Here is a 20,574-nt window from a genome sequence, read left to right as displayed (position 1 = left end):
ACATCTGTAGGTTAGCTGGTCTTATCCTGTTTCTAATCTTCACGCTAAACTAAGATAACTGGTTTCCGGCTGTAGCTTCGCATTTAGCGAACAAGAAAGCGAACGAGCGTCACTCCAAAATGCTGAACTACTCCTTTAACGTCAGCTGGTTAACGGACACGTGTGAGTCAAACACAGGCTTATTTTGATATGTGAACAAACGCTCGTCTCATTTCTAAGGCGACGAACAGGATTTGACAAGGTGTGGGCTCTTTGACGAATGTTCCCTTTTCTTTGGCTCAAAGCACCGTCTAATAACGCTGTCTGTCATCCGTCACCGTCTGCCGTCGTCGTGGCTCCCCAGCCTCGCTGTCGGACGCATGATGCAAGAAGTACATCACGCTCTTCCGATTCGGGACTAAATAAAACTGTCCTGTCGGTGTGTCTCGGACAAAAACATGATCTGTAGAAACACGCCAGACCGAATGTGGACGATAAACTCTCCCTGTTTGTGTCTGACTCAGCTCCTGAAACCATCTGTTCTGGCTGCTGACCCACTAAACCGGTCAGATTGTCCGTTTCTTCTAATTACAGAAGAGTGTTGCTCGTGAAGTTCGTTGTCGTGTCGTCCTCGTCCAGCTGCTGCGTCTCTCCAAACTCGACACAATATTTAAACCTCACTCCCACGCGTGGCTGCTGTGTTTTCAGATCTGTCGTTGTCACGGGTTATTTCGTTTCAGCCTCCTCCTCAGATTACAAAGCGTCTACGTCAAGGTTTGTTTTCCTGTCAGAAACCCAAACAGCTTTGGGAAGTTTAAGTTTAAGGTCAGTCGGACATAAAAAAATAAAAAAAAAATCAGTGACTTCTCCGGTTGTTTTGCTTGAGAGCACCGTCGATTCGCAGCACAATAGCAGGTCTCTGTGCTGGTGGTGAATTGATCCGGTCAGTGCTGACGGAGGGAGGCGGTGCTAAGGGGAAGGTAAGCACGGGAGGTGTTGTGGAAGGGAAATGAATAGGAAATGAGAATATTTAGCTCTTCCTGCGCTTGTGTCTTTCTATAAATCATTGTTCACCCCGCCAACACTTTTCCTGAACGAATGAAATTGAGGTATGTAGAACAAAATCGGTCAGAAAAAGGTTCGTAGCGATGAATCTTAACATATGACTGCAGACAATTTAACAAATTAAAGCTAGAAAGGAAGTTAAAAATCAACAAAATTAAGTGGAGATAATAGATTCCTGATAAAAAAAAAAAAAAACAAGGCCAAGAAGTTTCATACTAGAATATCATCTGCATAAAGATTGATATTATGTCTGTGTAGAGTGGAAACAGTAAAGGACCCAGTGCAGATCCGTGTGGCACGCCTGTGTTTATTTCAAAAGGAGGTTGTCTTGTATCAGACAAACATCTGTCACCACTGGAGCTTTTAGCAGCTGAAAAATAGACCTGATAGATGTCGCTACTCGTTGCTGTCATGTTTTATTCAGAAGTTGGTGGTGGAGACCAAAAACAGAGCAATAACTCCAAATGAATGATTTTGTTGCTTCGTCACTACTGCATGTGTAGACAGTCGGTCAAGGTCAGAATATTTGCTTAAAAGTTGATGATGATGTCGATGTTGTTTATACAGTTTCTTTCTGCTGCCCTCAAGTGGCCAAAAAAACATCTATTGTGCCTACATGTGAAAAATGATTAGCTTCTTATAAGCGATAGACATTTTTAATTGTATCTTGTTAATATGCCTCCATCATTTGTACATTTAAAAACTTTCAAAATGTCGAATTAAATAATACATGTTTAAAATTTTGCTATTAGAAGAATTTTGTGCTCCGTTGAGGCTTCATGAGTTATTAAGCATTAAATAAAGTCAGAAACAGCCTGCAAAAAGGCCTAATAATCTTTTCTTTTTTTTTTCTTGTTACATAGGTACATGATTGTCTTTGATTTTAGATGGCTAACAGGAACTATTTTCTCTGTTTCTGTGCAGGCTTCCACCTCAGCGGCACCGTGAGAGAACCGGCCACGTCCTCCGAGCCGGAGCTCGTCTGCAACGTGAGCGTCAGCTTCGACCGCTGCAAAATCACAGCGGTGACGTGCAGCTGCGGCAACAAGGACATTTTCTACTGCGCCCACGTCGTGGCCCTCTCGCTGTACCGAGTACGGAAGGCCGAGCAGGTCAAGCTGCGCCTGCCCATCTCAGAGACACTCTTCCAAATGAACCGGGATCAGCTGCAGAAGTTCGTTCAGTACCTGATCACGGTGCATCACACCGAGGTGCTGCCGACGGCTCAGAAGCTGGCGGATGAGATCCTGTCGCAGAACTCGGAGATCAACCAGGTTCACGGTGAGTCGAGGAGCCGCGGTAACGATCAGTGGAGGAGGCGGGCCGAACTTTAACAAACAAGTCCAGGTACCTGCGTCAGATTTCCTCCGTCTCGCACCAGTGGCGGTCCAGCTGGAGGCCGACGTCCTGAGAGACCGCTCAGGAAAACCGAGCTGTTTAGGGAGGAAACTTTTTGTCTTACTTATGTTTGTATTTCTACATTTATGAGTATTGAGGACCATAAAGTCCACACGAGCTCTACAAAGTATCCCCAAGTACCACCGTGTGAAGTATTTTACGTCCTAAAGACCAGAGGATAAGTTTTGTTTTCATTTTGTGGTACTTTGTGTTTTTTTTATGCTGCAATTAGACGATTTCAAATATTCCTTGTTCCAGTTTGTTTACATGCGCACGGCTTTCCTGCAACATTCGCAGTATGTCTGTCCTCTTTGGCGCTTTCATGTAAAAATGGTAGAATTGATTCTCCTCCAATCGCATGAATCTAATTCTCCCTGGAGACGTGAGATAGGGGTTAAAAATGTCACTCATGCAGGCTGGTTGTTGTTGCAGATTTTTCAGCGTTTATACTATTGATCAACACTTGATGCATTAATGCAGGAGGGGAACTGCTGCATACGCTGACGCAGGCAAATTCACGTCGCGCTCCTCCCTGAAGAGACACTTATTTATATTTAAAACGTATCTTATTTTATCACAGTTTGAATAAGCAGAGGTAGAAAGTAACCGAGGACACAAGTTAGGATTTACATTTGACATACTTTACATTTCAAAGGCAAATATTGTAGTTTTTACTCTGATGTTCATTTGATAAGTTTCAGAAATGCAATTCTTTTACTTTTGGTACAATAAATCTTACTTCAATGTGAAAATGTGTGTATTTTTTTTAGGACTTTTGAGAATTTTTAGTCTTTGGTATTTGCATGGGTACTTCTTCTAGTTTGTTGACATTTGTTGTAATGAGTTGCTGACTGATTTGCGTCTTCGTGCACCGCAGGAGCTCCAGATCCGACGGCGGGGGCGAGCGTGGACGACGAGAACTGTTGGCATCTGGACGAGGAGCAGGTCCAGGAACAGGTCAAGCTCTTTCTCTCCCAGGGCGGGTACCATGGCTCGGGAAAGCAGCTCAACTTACTGTTCAGCAAGGTACCGCCACTCACATCACGTTTTTGTTGGCTTTGTCGATTTGTACTGATGGTTGAAATAACTTACCTGTACCGCACGAATCCCTGCTGGGTCCTTTACTTTTTTACTCTGTTTCCATGCAGATGACACAGTCTTTTAATTATCTGGCTCCTCCTCATCTTAACTAGACAAAGGAGAGACTTTAATGAATGACACCAAAATGACTTCATCAGTGTCTGATTTTCAACTTTTAATCTATTTATATCTGTGATTTTCTTGACTTTATATATACATATGCGTTTGTTTCTGCTTGTGTAAACCGTAAGGGTTTTTTTTTTTTTACGTCTTTCTACCGAACGCCGGTTTCTCTCTCTATGTTAAGACTTCCTGATATTGACTTGATTATCCGATCAAATAAGAGTGACATACACTGTTCTACCCACAATGCCCCTGTCTCTGCAGGTGAGAGAGATGCTGAAGATGAGGGACTCCAACGGAGCACGCATGCTAACGCTGATCACAGAGCAGTTCATGGGCGACCCCCGACTGGCGCTGTGGAGGCAACAGGGAACTGCCATGACGGACAAGTACAGGCAGCTGTGGGACGAATTAGGTACAGTGACAACAAGAAAAACACAAACACAGGTGCTCAACCAATCACATTCAGTGGCTGTTTTAGCAAAGGGTGGAGCTACAGTGTAATTTAACGGAGATTTCTGATTTCATTTTTATTTAAAAGAACCTCAAAATGTGTCCTATTTTTAAATAAATAAAAACTGAATGGAATAATTATTAAAGTATAGTTTATGTTGTAAGATAATCTTAAAAATATATTTGCACCTATAGCAGAAACTTGAACGCACCACAGGCCTGTCAATCAAACAGACACCCCCTCCCAAACATACCACTTTTTGATATCTAAATAATGACAGATTATTTTCAGATGGACCACCAGAAAACGAATAAGAAGGAGTTACTTTTGCTAACAACACCGAGATAACTGGGGGAGACATTTTATTGACTTAGAATTTGATGAGAGAAGTTGAATGGGAGTCTAGGAAGCCGGAGGCTTTTTGGAGCTGACCTCTAGTGGCACCTGGTGGTATTGCAGTTTAAGGCAGACCCTGAAGCAACGGGCACTTTTAAATACAGTCTAAAGCTGCTCATCCCTGATCATTTAAGTCGATATGAAAAAGATGTATTTAATGGTCTAAAATCTTCCAACTGCTGCTACTCCTTTATTTAGAATTTTTTTTTTTTGCTTCTGTGGCTGCTGGAGATTCTTTCTCTGCGTTTCGTCACTCACGTGTGACGCGGCGCTGCTGTTTTCGCTCCTCGCTGTTGTCCTTGGTGCAGCTCTTAACAAAGAGACGGAGGATAAAGCCTCTCTCGTCCTCTCCCCTCCCCCCGTCCTCCCTCCCCTCCACCGTCCTTCCCTCCCTCTCATCTCCTTGTCTTCTTCTTTTTATTTCTCACCTCACCTTCTTTCTTTTCTTCTCCTGTTTCATTTTGTCATCTGTCATCCTTTATTTATCCCTTCACGTGTTCATTGCCCCCCCCCCCTCCTCCTCCATGCTGCCTTCATGTGTTTTCCTCCTCCAGCCTGTCTTCATGGTTTTAACCAACAAAGCTTTAAATCTCACACTTCTTTACGGAGACACAACAATTAGTCGACTATTCAATCGCTGGGAAATTAACTGGCGTCGTCGTTGTTTGTTTTATTCTTTCTTTTAAAGGAAAAACATAAACTATTCTCAGGACGTGGTTTATTTTTTGTTTTATATCATTTTACACTGAATATCTTTCGGTTTTAGACTCTTTATCAGACAAAACATTAAATCTGAAGACGTCACTCATCATGGTAGTAATCACTAGTTGGAGCCATTTAATGTGACAGCGCCACAGTTTTCTGATATAACAACAATATTTGAACCGTTTCCAACCGTCATATCTACTAAGATTAGTCTTTTATTTGTGGTTTGAAGTATGTTTAAGGTTGTTGTTTTTTTTAAAAGCTCTTTCACGTTATTGAGACCTATTTTGGGCAAGAAACCAGTTACAAGTGATTTTCTTTTCTTAAAAATTAACATTGTAAGTCAAATTTTCCACCAGCAACAAATCAATAAACTTCTTTTAGTTGTTTTTTTTCTTAAAAATCATGCAGAAAGTTGTGTTTTTCACCATTTTTTTGTCCTTTGAATGGCGATAAATTCGCTTGAACTTCTTTTCTTAAAGTAGAAGCTTCAGTTTCTCTAATGTGAGAGTTGTTTTTCTGTTTTATATCATTAACAAAACATCATATATCAACAGGAAATACTTTGTGAGCGCCACTGTCTCTGATATGATGACAATAATAATAATAGAAACATTTTTCACTGTCATATCTATTGAAAATTAGGCTTTTAATTGAGTTTAAACTGGTATTTTTAATAAATTTAACCGCTGCAGTATTCTGTTGATTGATTATTCATTTTAGGCTTTTTTTTCCAAACAATTATTCTCTGGGTTCAATTTCTCTCCATTGATAATTTTCTCTGTTTAATTTAATTTCAAACCGGATATCTTTATCAGACGCAATAAAACTCACCTTGAGCTTTTAATCATTATTTACGGCTACATTTTACGACCTTGCAGAACCACTGTATCTGATATAATAATAACAATAACAAAACCATTTTCTAATGTCATATCTGTTTAAATTAGACTTTTATTTATGTTTAAACTGGTGTCTCTAACCAACTTTCTTCAGCACCACCAACAAGTCATTAAACTACTTTCTTAAAACCTTTTAAATAAGAGAAAAACTAACAGAGGATTGTGTTTGTATATATTTGTAGTTTTTAATCCCTGAAAGAGAGATGACAAATTAGTGAGGCTGCAGCGATTAGTTGATGAATTGATTAAAAGATTGACAGAAAATGAATTCATGAGTGTTTTAAGGGTAAATTTCAAATGTTTTTTTTCTTAAAATGTGATACATTTGCTGCATTTAGTCATCTGACGTTACAGTAAACTGACTCTTTGGACTGGAAACAAAACAATTAATGGGGAAAATAATCAGTATTTTAGTTATTAATGAAATTATCCAAGTGTGTGGCTGCAGGACCAGAGAGCGAAGTGTTGAGTGTTGTGTCTCTGGACGTCTGCAGGAGCCCTGTGGATGTGCATTGTGCTGAACCCCCACTGTAAACCCGAGCAGAAGGGCTTCTGGCTCCGGCAGCTTCGCAGGTGGAACGGCGTGGACGTGTGCCCCTTGGAGGACGGTAACCATGGCAGCGAGCTGACCAATCTGACCAACGTGCTGCCCCAGGGCCCTCCTGGCAACCCAGGTGAGATGACACCCGGCCACAGCAGAAGCGAGGCCACTCTTTGTTTTATTTCCAGATCCTCTCCTTCATCACATCTCTGTTCTCTCCTCCTCCTCCTCCTCCTCCTCCACCTCCTCCTCCTCCTTCACCTTCTCCTCCTCTGTTTCTGCTCCTGTATTAACACTATTAAGTCGTCTTTCTGCACCCTCCCCCTCTCTTTTAATCAAGTCTCCTTCCTTCAATCTCGCTGCCTCTGAGCCTTATTACCTTTTTAGTGTGTCTAATAGAATGAGCCGAATGCGGTTGAGGTCCTGCAGCCTTTTCTGGCCTTTCTTCCTGCGTCTGCTGCCACTAAATCAGAGAAAACACAGACGCACGGACGTCTTCATCAGGCAGGAATAAAAAGGTTTCCAATGAGAGGCCGGGTGTTTCTGCAGCGGCCCTCTATGTGTTGTGTTACAGACGCTTTTCAACGCTGCCACGACAGGTTTTCTACATACTATCGATGCATTTTTTCCACTTCCATTTCTAATTTTTAAAACTACAGCTTCCATAATGCCTTTTATTTGTTCACATTTGAACAAACTGGCGCCATGAAAATTATGCCAAATTAGCAGTTAGCACTTCCTGATTGCAGTGTACCCATAAATATACAGACATCTATGACTGAAATACTTTGAAACTAAAGAAAACTTAAAGTTCTGATAATTCTCAGGCAAGTTCTGCAGCGTTTGGGAGCTTTTTTTTTTTCTTTTTTTTTTTTCCATGAGGATTTTTGTATGTTTTTTTCTGATCGACACTGAAGATGATGATATCATCGGAAGGCAGGAGTCACACTGAATATTAAAATATGCGTGCTTAAAGTTTTAAAGTACCTGAATGGCATTTAAGAGCAGTTTGTGTTGATAAATGGGTTGAAGACACGCGAGAATAAAACCATCCTGTGTTCGTCTCTCCCAGATTCGCTGACTCGGCCTCACCGGACGGTCTTCACGCGGGCCATCGAGGCCTGCGACCTGCACTGGCAGGACTCCCATCTGCAGCACGTCATCACCGGGGACCACTACACTAACTACTGTTACCACGACAACCTCAACAGCTCCCTCTTCGACGCCCGAGGGTGGCCCCTGTGGCACGGTGAGAGAGAGAGAGAGAGAGAAGGGAGTTGTGGTCCGTGAATTGAAATGAAATAGATAAAAAGACGGGGAGAAAATGAAACATCTCTTCTTCTTTTTCGGTCTCGCCTCCTGCAGAACACGTCCCCACGGCGTGCGCCCGAGTGGATGCCTTGCGGTCGCACGGTTACCCCAAGGAGGCGCTTCGGCTGGCCGTCGCCATCGTCAACACGCTGCAGAGGCAGCAGCAGAAACAGAAGGAGCTCTTCCGCGCACACAAAAAAGGTCAGTTCATCCTCCTTCAGTGGAGATCTTCACATGTGACTTCATCCTCCGGGTCCTGACCACCGTTTTTATTTCACTGCTGTACTTTCTGGAGGAGAGATCACAACCTCAATCTTTCCATGTTTCTCCTCGTGTGAATCGAAGGTCTGGAGACCGGAAGGCTAGTATCGTCAGGTTTCCAATCAGATCAGTCAGCTCCACCGCTGGCTCCTCCCCCCAGCTCGTCCAAATATGGTCACTTCCTGCTCCAAACCGCTCCGAACTAGCAAGATGGTGACGGACAGAATCTGAACTGGAGGCTTCATAACGATAAATACAGATGTTTGAGCTGTAAATTAAAGGTGTCCTATATTGTATTGGTATAATTTCTTTATGTAGTAAATCGAAATTCATATCGTGGTCATGGTAAAAAGCCTGAGGGTGCCTTACGGTGACATGCGTTTTGTACGTAACTTCTGCACAGCAGCAACAATCATGTCTGAAAGCGTGTTTGTTTTTACTGAATATTTGAAGGCAAACAACTGCACTCATTTTCAGTTTTCTACAACGCTCTCAGTGTTGTCTCGGTGTGACGCCATGGAAACGCCACAGAGTGTAAACACTTCATTAACAGTGTGTGTGTGTGTGTGTGTGTGCGCGTGTGTCGCTGCAGAGCTGCTCCACAGAGGAGTAACATCGGTCACCAACCTGGAGGGCTGGGTGGGCCACCCTCTGGACCCCATCGGGACCCTGTTCAGCACCCTGATGGAGACGGGGCGGGGCGGCGAGGACGGAGCGCCGCTTGACTTCTCAGGTGAACAAACGGCGGGAGACAGACTCGCGTTAAGACTTTACTGAAGGACTAAAACATATAACTAGCGGAGGAAAAAGTCGAATATTTTCCTCTGAAATGTCGAGGGAACGATGAGAAAATGAAAACGTGGTTTCTCTCCTCCGCTGCAGATTCAGTGCAAACACGCCAACGTTTACTCTGCAGTGATTGTGTCCTTCCTGTCGGAGCTTCGGGCCCTCAGGTCGCAATCAGCAGAGATGACACAGACGTGCCGATCGGCCCGCAGTCATCCTCCAATAACAGCTCATGAATAAGAGATGCAGCAGGAAAAACACTCCAATTAAAAAGCATTAATTATGCAGGGAGCCCAGCTCGACGAATTTCAACGTGATGCAGCCGGGGAGGACGTCACGGCCGCGTGCAGTTAGTTTCTCCTCTACAGTTCGGTTCTGACAGTGTCTTGGACTTTTATGTCTTAGTTTTGGTCCTGACATGCGGGACTGTGAGACTTTTTATATACACACAGGTGTGCAGCTTTCCAAACTGTCCAGTCAGGTGGACTTTGATTTCGAGGATTATCAAAGCAGACAGGATGCAGCTGAACACAGTGTGGAGCCCGAACACTTCTGTAAATGAGAGATTAAAAATATATCCGCGAGAAATTCTACAAACATGTTTCCTTTATGTCATTTTGAGTTGTTGAGTGTAGATTAATGGGACAAAAATGATCCACAGCGGAATAAAATAAAGTTCTGAATCCTCTGCAGGTGAACTGATGTTAAAACCACAGCGCGGAAAAAGTTGTGAAGGTTTTCAATTAAGACTGCTATTTATATCTGTGTGTGTGTGTGTGTGCGTGTGTGTGTGTGTGTGTGTGTGTGTGTGTGTGTGTGTGTTCATCAGGGACTGTTAACCCTCCCGGGATGAACTGTGAGGTCGGCCGCTGCATCATTAAACCATTAAAACACATGATTACGGTTCTCAGGAGAAAACGCTGTCTGAAAGAAGGAACAGCAGGATGAACAGATGGATCAATAGATTTATCAATACTCAGCCCAAAGGGAACATTTTCCTCGCTAAGTCATCTCTAATCTCCCCCTCCTCCCATTTCCCCCCTCAGGCTCGCCGGGTTCAGGCCGGAGGGCGGAGCATCCCGTTCTCCCGACGCAGCGCTTCCTGGAGGACGGTGAGTCGTTCGTGTCGCTGGCGGTGGAGACGGCTCTGATTGGCTTAGGCCAGCAGAGGGCGATGCCAGACGGCCTGTACGCCCAGGAGAAAGTGTGTCGCAACGAAGAGCAGCTATTGGCCAAGCTCCAGGAAGTCGACCTGGACGACGCGCTGGTGAAGATCTTCCAGAAGCAAGCGGTTTTCCTGCTCGAGGGTGAGTACGACATTTTCATTTGAGGTGTTTGTGTTCCGTGTGAAGCACCACGCCGCTCTGACGTTGTCTCCAGTTCGACTGAACTGATCCCTATTTCCTTTCAGCTGGTCCTTACAGTGGTCTCGGGGAAATACTCTACAGAGAGAGCGTCCCCATGCACACGTTTGCCAAGTATCTCTTCACCTCCCTGCTACCTCACGACGCCGAGCTGGCGTACAGAATTGCACTGAGGGCCATGAGGTGAGTTGTTCACCGTTAATCAGCTAAATATGTTGTCAACCCACGAAGAAAGAAGATATCTAGTCTTTCCACAAGCACAGACTGTATATAAAACTGTTCGTAGCTTCCAGGTCTGAAAAATGAGGCCAAAGCAGAAGTGCCTTATGCTGCAATACCACCGAGTGCCACTAGAGGTTGGCTCCAAAAAGCCTCCGGCTCCATAGACTCCCATTCAACTTCTCTCATCAATTACAAAGTCAATGAATGTCTTCCACCAGTTATCGCTGTGTTGTTAGCTAAAGTCACTCCTTCTTATTAGTTTTCTGGAGGTCCATCTGAAAATAATCTGTCATTAATTTGAAAATAAGCTTCAAAGGGACCTGTTTTTGGGGGAGCGTGTCTGTTTGATTGACAGGCCTGTGGTGCAGTCAAGTTACAGCTATTGGTGGGCGGGACGTATTATTGTCAAGTTTCCAATCAGATTAGTCAGATCCACCGCTGGCTCCTCCCCCAGTTCATCCAAATATGGTCACTTCCTGCTCCAAACCTGTCCGAATTAGCAAAATGGTGGCAGCGAATAATAATCATTGTATATTTTTATAGTATTTTTGCCTAAAATGTCCATCCCTAATAAAAAGTAAGTGTGGATGTCACGTTACTTTCAGGTCTTTCACGTTGCCGTTAAAGAAATGAGTCCATTCCAGGATTAAAGACGGTTTTCGTATGAATCGTTTCTCTCGATTTTAACTGATGAGGTTCATGAACTGTTTGTTTACACGCTGAGAACAACAAGCCGGCGTTTTCATATGTATCCCGATCCGGTAAAGCTCAGTTTTTAGCTGATCTTTTTTGTCCGGACGCCGGGCTGAAACTGTGAGAAAAAGGTCCATTTCTGACATGCGTCCTCTCAGTGACGACAGGAGGAGCAGACGTAAAGACAGACGGAGACAGGAAGTTCAGGAAACCCTTCGACCGCCGCCGCCCTCTCCGCTTTCAGACTCTTCCGGCGTGTGAGTGATGCAGAAACGGAGGGGAAAAGAGGCGCTATCTGGGACACTGTTTAATGACAAAACCTCCTTTTGCTGGAATATTCACTGAATAATTCAACAGTGCTGAGAAGGAGTTTTATAAAATGTGTGAATAATAAATACACTCTGACCACCGCAGGAAACCGGCTCTCCTCCTGAACAAATTAAACCCCTCTGATTTTTTTTTTTTAAACGTGTAAATCGTCATCAATTTTCCAGGATTTAAATTACAACGAGGGTTTATTAAAGTGACAGTAGCTGCGACTGGATGTGTGGGAGGCGTTATTTTTAAACCCATCCTTTTCTCGGTGCTCACGGCCCGAGGCAACGATCCACCTGAGCTCAGGTGTGCAGACACATAAAGGAAGACTATTGATTTGATACCCGTGAAGGGAACATTGCATTCTGATAACTTCTTTAGCTGCTTGAAATGTTCCTCTCCCTCCTCGAGTGTTTTCTGTCTGCCTGATAAAGAGCTGACGACGTTCTTCTCTCCGCTCAGGCTGCCGGTCCTGGAGTCCACCGCCGCCTCCGGCGACCTGTCTCGGCCTCACCACATCGTGTCAGTGGTGCCCAACCGTTACCCTCGCTGGTTCACTCTGAGCCACATCGAGACCCAACAGTGTGAACTGGCCTCCACCATGCTTACTGCTGCTAAAGGTACACACACACACGCACACACACACACACACACACACACACACACACACACACACGCACACACACACGCGCACGCACGACTGTTTAAAAAGGATCGTTTCAACGGTGGGAATGTGCGTTTGCTTTACAAGCAGACGACTTCAGGGGTTTCCACAGAAGCAAATTTAAGACTTTTTAAGACCACATAATGATGTAAAGTATGCAGGTATGATGGAAAATCAGTAGGGATAATAAGGTCTAGAAATACTTGATCATTTTATATTTATTATATCCTTCATTTGTAAAGCAATTCTCCAAAACAAGTTTAGAAAGTGCTACTTGCTCAATCAAAATTTCCCAGTGCGTCCCGGCTATACATGATAATAGAATGATTTAAATTAACGCAGCCATGATGGTCTGAGATAAAAAATGGGTCATGATAATTTTAAATATTCAAATATTCATTAAAATATTTTTTTTTAAAAAAGAAGTGATTAGCATATGCAACTATCTTCCTTATTTCCCCTGTTTTTACCGGCGTTTGGTTGTAATGCATCACTCCCGCCAGAGGGGGGCGGTAATGTACCTTAAAGCTGCTTGTCAACCGCTACTAAACAACATAAGGAAATTTTGGAGAAACTGAATTCATTCAGATTCGTCGTGACGTCTGAGGGAAACAGTGATTATGTAACGCGTAACTTTGCCTCTCTTTTTTTGTTTGTTTGTTTGTTTGTTGTGTTACCAGGTGATGCTCGTAAGCTAGAAACGGTGTTGGAGTCCATCCAGAAGAACATCCACTCCTCCTCGCACATCTTCAAACTGGCCCAGGACGCTTTCAAAATCGCCACGCTGATGGACAGCCTGCCGGACATCACGCTGCTCAAAGTTTCCCTGGAGCTGGGCCTTCAGGTAAACAACAACAACAACAACAACACAGACAAACAAACACGCCGGCGTGTGGCGCGGGGCTGTCGGCTAAACCTCTTGACGTTCCTGACAGGTGATGAGGATGACCCTGTCCACGCTGAACTGGAGGAGGAGGGAGATGGTGCGCTGGCTCGTCACCTGTGCTACGGAAGTTGGTGAGTCTCGTCTTTCCCGCCGAAAGACATCGACGACGCCGACGGCGGCGGGTCGTCGTCATTTGTCGGAAATTATTGCCAAACTCCGCGACCGGCTGAAAAAAATTCCGTTTGGAGGCGAGTTTCTAGACGTTTCCACCCAGCTGAAGAAAAAACGCTCAGATGCAACTAAACTCGTGACGATCTTCTCGCCCCGCGCATGTTCGGAGACCTTCGAGAAACGGCGGGTCGCACTTCAACGGGACCTTAAGAGCGGGGGGTTGTTTTTTTTCAGAGGGGGGAGAGAAGGAATGACCGGCAAGGGCGGTAATTGTGGGCGACTGTGGGCCGTCGGCTGATTAAGTGGGCCTTGTGTTTGGACTCGAAACGCCGGAGCCCGGCGGCTGATTTTTCGCTGAAGTGGAACAGGAAGCTGTGTCCGGAGGGAGGGAGCTCCGCAGAGGGGAAACCCTCCTCCCAGATGATTTTTCTCCTGAATGTCGGGGTGTGTGTGTGTGTGTGTGTGTGTGTGTGTGTGTGTGTGTGTGTGGGGGGGGGGGTGACAAGGGGTCCCTGTTTCTGTTTGAATGGATTCATTGAGAACGGGCCGGTCGGTGATGCGGAGCGAGGCCCGCGTCATATAATGTCCAAGAATTAGACCCGGAGTACCCAATTAGACCGCACCAAAAAAAAAAAAACATTCATCAAAATACATCACCGACGTTGGGTCGGATCGTGGCGCGAAAGATGCTGGAGCTGAACTTTTAGACACAAATACACTATGACCGCTGCATCTGATAATTAAACGGAGGTTAGGGTTCAAAATGAAGGTTTTTACGAAGACTTTATTATGGGTAGATTTATTTGAACGACTTCGGGGTTTAAAAGGAGCATTTTACTTTGAACGGCGGTAAAGGTAAAGAAATTATTTAGAATTTAAATCTTTTTTTTCTTTATTTTTTTTAAATTTTTTTATCCTATATAGCACTACATGATTTTAAAAAGTCTGGCAATGTTTTATATTTTCGTTCCGGCCCAAAAAAACCCCCCAAAAAACATGAAAATACTAAAACCAATGAAGCTTCAGTGTCTTGACTTTACTGCCTTGATTGCGGCTCTCGGCCTCACAACACCCCCGTGAAAACATTTATCTTTATAACAGCTCTAAGATGTTATGTTTCATGTCATAAATTGCTCCCTAATTCTTTTATGAAACGGCAAAATGTTACTGAAGGACGGGAGGACTCCAGGTGTTTTTGTCAGGGATATTTCAGCAGTCCAACACGTTTGGCGTCGTCGTGAGTTTCTGGAAAGTTAATTGATGTTTTTTTTTTGTTTTTTGGTCATATCACTAAACTTCTCACTTCGGGATGCAGCTGTGTTGTTTCACCAAAAAAAGGGAAAAATAGTACCAAATTTGAACTTCGTGTTTCATGTCATTTTTGTGCTCGACTTATCTTTAACGAGGATTTAAGGAAAGACCTATTCAGGTTGCTGCTTGAAAAATCCCACCGGACTGTTTTCTGTTTTGAGACGACGCGATCTTCCCCGTTGGGGTTCATCAACGACGATGAATCATCCGAAGTCTGTAGCTTTACAACAATTTTGACTCGCCCGCGTTTCTATTAGACCCGGCGGCGGTTCGTTGATGCGACTGATCTCAAAGGCTTTCCTCTCCGTTCCAGGTGTGTTTGCGCTGGACAGCATCATGCAGAGCTGGTTCACCCTCTTCACCCCCACCGAGGCGACGAGTGTCGTGGCCAGCACGGTCATGTCCAACGGCACCATCGTCCGCCTGCACCTGGACTGCCACCAGCAGGAGAACCTGGCCAACTCCGCCCGCACCCTGGCCCTGCAGTGCGCCATGAAGGACCCCCAAAACTGCGCCCTCTCCGCCCTGACGCTCTGCGAGAAGGACCACATCGCCTTCGAGACGGCCTACCAGATTGTGCTGGACGCGGCCGCCACGGGGATGAACTACACGCAGCTGTTCACCATCGCGCGCTACATGGAGCACCGCGGCTACCCGATGAGGGCGTACAAGCTGGCGACGCTGGCCATGGCTCACCTGAACCTCAGCTACAACCAGGACACGCACCCGGCCATCAACGACGTGCTGTGGGCGTGCGCCCTCAGCCACTCGCTGGGGAAAAACGAACTGGCGGCCGTCATCCCCCTGGTGGTGAAAAGCGTGAAGTGCGCCACCGTCCTGTCGGACATTTTGCGGCGGTGCACGCTGACGACGCCGGGCGTCGTGGCGCTGCACGGCCGCAGGAACTCCGGGAAGCTGATGTCGCTGGACAAAGCTCCGCTCAGGCAGCTGCTGGACGCCACGATCGGGGCCTACATCAACACCACGCACTCTCGGCTGACGCACATCAGCCCGCGCCACTACAGCGAGTTCATCGAGTTCCTCAGCAAAGCGAGGGAGACGTTTCTCATGGCGCAGGACGGGCACATGCAGTTCACGCAGTTCATAGACAACCTGAAACAGATATACAAGGGCAAGAAGAAGCTCATGATGCTCGTAAGAGAGAGATTTGGTTGAAAGAGGAACAAATGACCAAATCGATGGTTTTTTTTTTAGTTTTTTTTTTTATAATCCTTTCTAACTTGAAGTGAAAATCCACCTAAAACAACACTCACGAGAATCTCATTCCTTTGATTTGGGACTGATGGGTCGGACGCGATGGTAAACACCCCCCTCCCAAGGCCAATAATTAAGACCGTGACGTTAAAAACGTACCGAGCGTGAGCACGGACGGGTTCTGGTGTGGGACAGCCCAAACTGAGGGGAATGAGTGTGAAACGTGTTTTAGAGTGAATTTTTATTCCTGAAAGTGAGAAGTTTGAAACTGAAAAAAAACAACAACAAAAAAAACATTAAAAGCGACGCCGTGGGCCAGACGCATCAAACTGTTTGTAGATCGAAGCTAAAACTGAGTTTACGCACATATTTTTTTGCACACAACATCCTGGAGTCGAAGTGACGTCCCCAAATGTCTTCGTTTGTCCGAACAAGTGTCCAAGACGCTAAATTATTGCACTTAAAACGCAAATAAGCGGCAAATTCCCTTATTTAAGGACCTTAAACGTGTTCAACTTATTTTCTCGATCGATTGAAATGTTTCAGCCCAAAAAAACTGTAAAAAATTCAGTTTTCAGCTGCGATTTTTTTTTTTTTTTTTTTTTTTTTTTTTTTTTTTTTAGCTCAACAGTACAGTAAAATAAATATATGGTTTTTTTTGGGACTGTACACCAAGACGAAACAAAGCGTTATCTTTAGCTTGTTTCTAATATTTTATAGACCAGGATCGGCAAATTCATAAATAGTAACAATTTAGTCGGCAAAGTATATTTTAAGGGCTGCAACTTACAGCTGTGAATTTGCATTTAAACTCCTTATCGTCTCGTCTGGTCTGAAGTATTTTCATTTCAAAAACACCACTTCCTGGGTAGGAAACCGAGCACGGTTTGATACGCCTGGCCCTCGGCACCGATCTGCACGAAAAGCGTTCATTTTTGCAGGAGGAGAAAGCTGTCAACTCGTGGAAAGTTTGTGCGTTTCCTTTTTTTTTTTTTTTTTTTACATGTATGAGAGAGAGTTCAGAGTTTTACACTGAGTGTATCCTGTATTGTCCCGTGGCAAAATGTCGACCTTGCACTCCTACTTCCCTCAGCTATCGCTCACAGCCTCAAACACAAGACAAAACGGCTTTAAAACCAAATGGAGCAACTCCATCTGAAGTGACCAGTACCTCTTTTTAAAGGATCCAGCTTTACTCCCCTCCTCCCCCTTCCCCCCCCACCCCCACCATCCCTCCCTTTCCGTCCGCTCAACACAAACTCCAAAACACACCCATCAGAATTCACGTTGCTGTTATTTTCCGCCATCTTCAGACCGAATTTGTTTTGGCTTTTGTAACGTCGGTATGGTCATTTTCTACGGACACATTTGTCGACGAAACGCGACGACGAGCCGTCGTGGAAACCGTCGACAGACACTCTCAGGGATTTCTCTAAGAAAAAAAAAAAAAAAAAAGCACACAAAAAAAAAAAAGAAAGAGAGAGAACAAAAGCATTTTATTGTCCTGTATATATGAAAGTATATGTCTGAATATTGAAAAAAAAACACAAAAAAATGTATATGTTAACTAATTTATGACAGAATATTCTATGTGAGGCACAATACTTGAAGCTGCAGTACTTTTGGGTTTTTTGAAAAGAGGAAAAAAAAACCAACAACAACATATCGGTTGGACTTAAAAAAAAACGTTCGACTTGCATCGCGTCGGGGGGGTGGCGGGAGGGAGAGGGGGGCCCGGTCCCTACGGCAACACGTTAGGCCTCGCAGACATGTAATGAACTGCAGAGAAACACGCCGGCTGTTAAGACGGGAAGACCTCCCAACGGAGGGAGGGGGGGGGAAAAAAGGTCCCTTCGAACAGGAACCAGGCTCGGAGGCGGGAGAACATCTGCCTCTCTCGTCGTCGTCGTCGTCCCCCCCCCCCCCCCCCAGCGGCGCTCCGCTCGCTAAACGAAGACGTTTCACGTCCGGCGGCGCTTTCTTCTCGACTTTGCGCGGAACAGAAAGTCGCTCTTTACCGTCGATCTCGACTGTTCCACTCTTTGTTTCCGTCAGTTTTTTTTATTTTGTTTTATTTCCCCTTCGACCGGTTTTAACGTCTCTGTAGAATTCCTCACAAGAACAGCCTTCTTTCTTGCCTTGTCTTAATGCTTTAAAATAACCAAATGGGAGTTCTAACTACCAAACTCTTTTCATACGCCAACTGACTTTGGTTACAGCCTTTCAGTGTCTTTGATTTGTGGCTGGACTGGCTCTGTGTTCTGCGCTTTAAAAGCTCATCTCATCGGGGTTTTTTTTTTCAGTGTCGTCTCTTTGGAGGTTCGTCAGTAGCTCTTTTGTTTAGAATGATGCTCCCTTTTATTTATTACGTTAGGTAAACGATTGTACAACCATGTCAACATGCTCATGAAGTCGAAACTAAGATTTGATACACTGATCGATTTATTTATGTAACTAAATCACTGTTTTATAAACTTGGTAATGAATCAACACTTTGTTTTGATTAAATTAGTTTTTTGAGAGGAAGACATTTATGTGTTAATTGATTTTTTTAAAAGCTGCTACTTCCATTTTTTGAGAAATGCAGCGCAAAGATAAAAAAAAAAAAAAAAATCATACGTTTGTTGTTGAAAAGTCAATCCCAGATTGCCAAAACAAACACACAAAAAAAGGACTGAAGAAAGATTCAAAATGATAAAAAAAAAAAAAAAAAATATGCAAAATGACCACAAACGGAGGTGAGAAGACTAAAGAGGCACAAAACGACTGCAAAAAGACGATTAGAGGTAAGTGCTAAGACGATAAGAGATGCAACGTGACAGCAACATGTACAACGGCTGCAAAGAGAATCAATGTAACATCGATGTAACACGACCAAAAAGTGATGCAAAATTATACAATAAAATATTATAAAAATGTCGTACCGTAGCGTGTCGTCCAAAATGTGAATAAATTTCATACTATAGCGTGTCGTCCGAACTACAACATTAAAGAAGTATAACTTTTTTGTTCTATTTCTGACTACATGGTATAAGTATGACTTCCTTTCAAGTTGTGTCAGGCAACACAATGGTGCAGTTGTCAGTGTTGTCGTCTCACAGTCTGAAGGTCCCAGGTTTGGTACCCGCCTGGTAGTTTCTACGTGGAATTTGCATCTTCTTATAGTATGACTTTTCTTTTATATTTCGGACAGAATGCTAGACTATGACTATTTTATCACATTTCGGATCACATGCTGCAGTATGAAGTTTTTTCACATTTTGGACGACAAGTTCAACTGCTGTTCAGATGGAACCTTTCTCAGCTTCGGCCTTTAAAGTTCTCGTTTGAATATTTGCTACTACCACCAAGATCTGCAGGGTTAGGGACTGTTTTTCACATATTTTGGACGACACGCTATAGTATGACTTTTTTAACATATTTTGGACAACATGCTATAGTATGACTTTTTTAACATATTTCGGACGACATGCTATAGTATGACTATTATGTCATATTTTGGACGACACGCTATAGTATGACTTTTTTAACATATTTTGGACGACATGCTATAGTATGACTTTTTTAACATATTTCGGACGACACGCTATAGTAAGACTTTTTTAACATATTTCGGACGACACGCTATAGTAAGACTTTTTTAACATATTTCGGACGACTTGCTATAGTATGACTTTTTTAACATATTTCGGACGACACGCTATAGTGTGACTTTTTTTAACATATTTTGGACGACTTGCTATAGTATGACTTTTTTAACATATTTCGGACGACACGCTATAATGTGACTTTTTTAACATATTTTGGACGACATGCTATAGTATGACTATTATGTCATATTTTGGACGACATGCTATAGTATGACTTTTTTAACATATTTCGGACGACACGCTATAGTAAGACTTTTTTAACATATTTTGGACGACATGCTATAGTATGACTTTTTTAACATATTTCGGACGACACGCTATAATATGACTTTTTTAACATATTTTGGACGACATGCTATAGTATGACTATTATGTCATATTTTGGACGACATTCTATAGTATGACTATTATGTCATATTTTGGACGACATGCTATAGTATGACTTTTTTAACATATTTTGGACGACATGCTATAGTATGACTATTATGTCATATTTTGGACAACATGCTATAGTATGACTTTTTTAACATATTTTGGACGACATGCTATAGTATGACTATTATGTCATATTTTGGACGACATGCTATAGTATGACTTTTTTAACATATTTCGGACGACACGCTATAGTAAGACTTTTTTAACATATTTTGGACGACTTGCTATAGTATGACTTTTTTAACATATTTCGGACGACACGCTATAATATGACTTTTTTAACATATTTTGGACGACATGCTATAGTATGACTATTATGTCATATTTTGGACGACATTCTATAGTATGACTATTATGTCATATTTTGGACGACATGCTATAGTATGACTATTATGTCATATTTTGGACGACTTGCTATAGTATGACTTTTTTAACATATTTTGGACGACTTGCTATAGTAAGACTTTTTTATATTTTGGACGACTTGCTATAGTATGACTTTTATGTCATATTTTGGACGACGTGCTATAGTATGACTTTTTTTTAACATATTTCGGACGACTTGCTATGGTATGACTATTATGTCATATTTTGGACGACTTGCTATAGTATGACTTTTTTAACATATTTTGGACGACATGCTATAG

The 20,574-nt window shown here is 43.4% G+C and overlaps 1 protein-coding gene across 1 annotated transcript in view; it reads left to right on the top strand.

Moving 5' to 3' along the window:
* zswim6 (zinc finger, SWIM-type containing 6) overlaps positions 1 to 15,842 on the top strand; it is a 40,340-nt gene extending 24,498 nt beyond the window's left edge. The window contains exons 2-14 of the mRNA XM_069701475.1: positions 1,969 to 2,325; positions 3,320 to 3,468; positions 3,910 to 4,060; positions 6,597 to 6,776; positions 7,716 to 7,892; positions 8,009 to 8,155; positions 8,808 to 8,948; positions 10,048 to 10,308; positions 10,413 to 10,548; positions 12,058 to 12,215; positions 12,940 to 13,103; positions 13,195 to 13,276; positions 14,941 to 15,842. Of these exons, the coding sequence (XP_069557576.1) occupies positions 1,969 to 2,325; positions 3,320 to 3,468; positions 3,910 to 4,060; positions 6,597 to 6,776; positions 7,716 to 7,892; positions 8,009 to 8,155; positions 8,808 to 8,948; positions 10,048 to 10,308; positions 10,413 to 10,548; positions 12,058 to 12,215; positions 12,940 to 13,103; positions 13,195 to 13,276; positions 14,941 to 15,803 (2,966 nt within the window). The 3' untranslated portion in view covers positions 15,804 to 15,842. The remainder of the gene's footprint in view (positions 1 to 1,968; positions 2,326 to 3,319; positions 3,469 to 3,909; positions 4,061 to 6,596; positions 6,777 to 7,715; positions 7,893 to 8,008; positions 8,156 to 8,807; positions 8,949 to 10,047; positions 10,309 to 10,412; positions 10,549 to 12,057; positions 12,216 to 12,939; positions 13,104 to 13,194; positions 13,277 to 14,940) is intronic.
* The last annotated feature ends 4,732 nt before the right edge of the window (positions 15,843 to 20,574 follow it).

The sequence above is a fragment of the Brachyistius frenatus genome, unplaced genomic scaffold (assembly GCF_029030835.1).
Source record: "Brachyistius frenatus isolate BFR_SWC_R1_liver_20210118 unplaced genomic scaffold, ASM2903083v1 Contig_3, whole genome shotgun sequence".
Classification (NCBI taxonomy): Eukaryota; Metazoa; Chordata; class Actinopteri; family Embiotocidae; genus Brachyistius; species Brachyistius frenatus.
The sequence above is the reverse complement of the archived record's forward strand: the minus strand, read 5'-3'. Positions and strand labels throughout refer to the sequence as shown.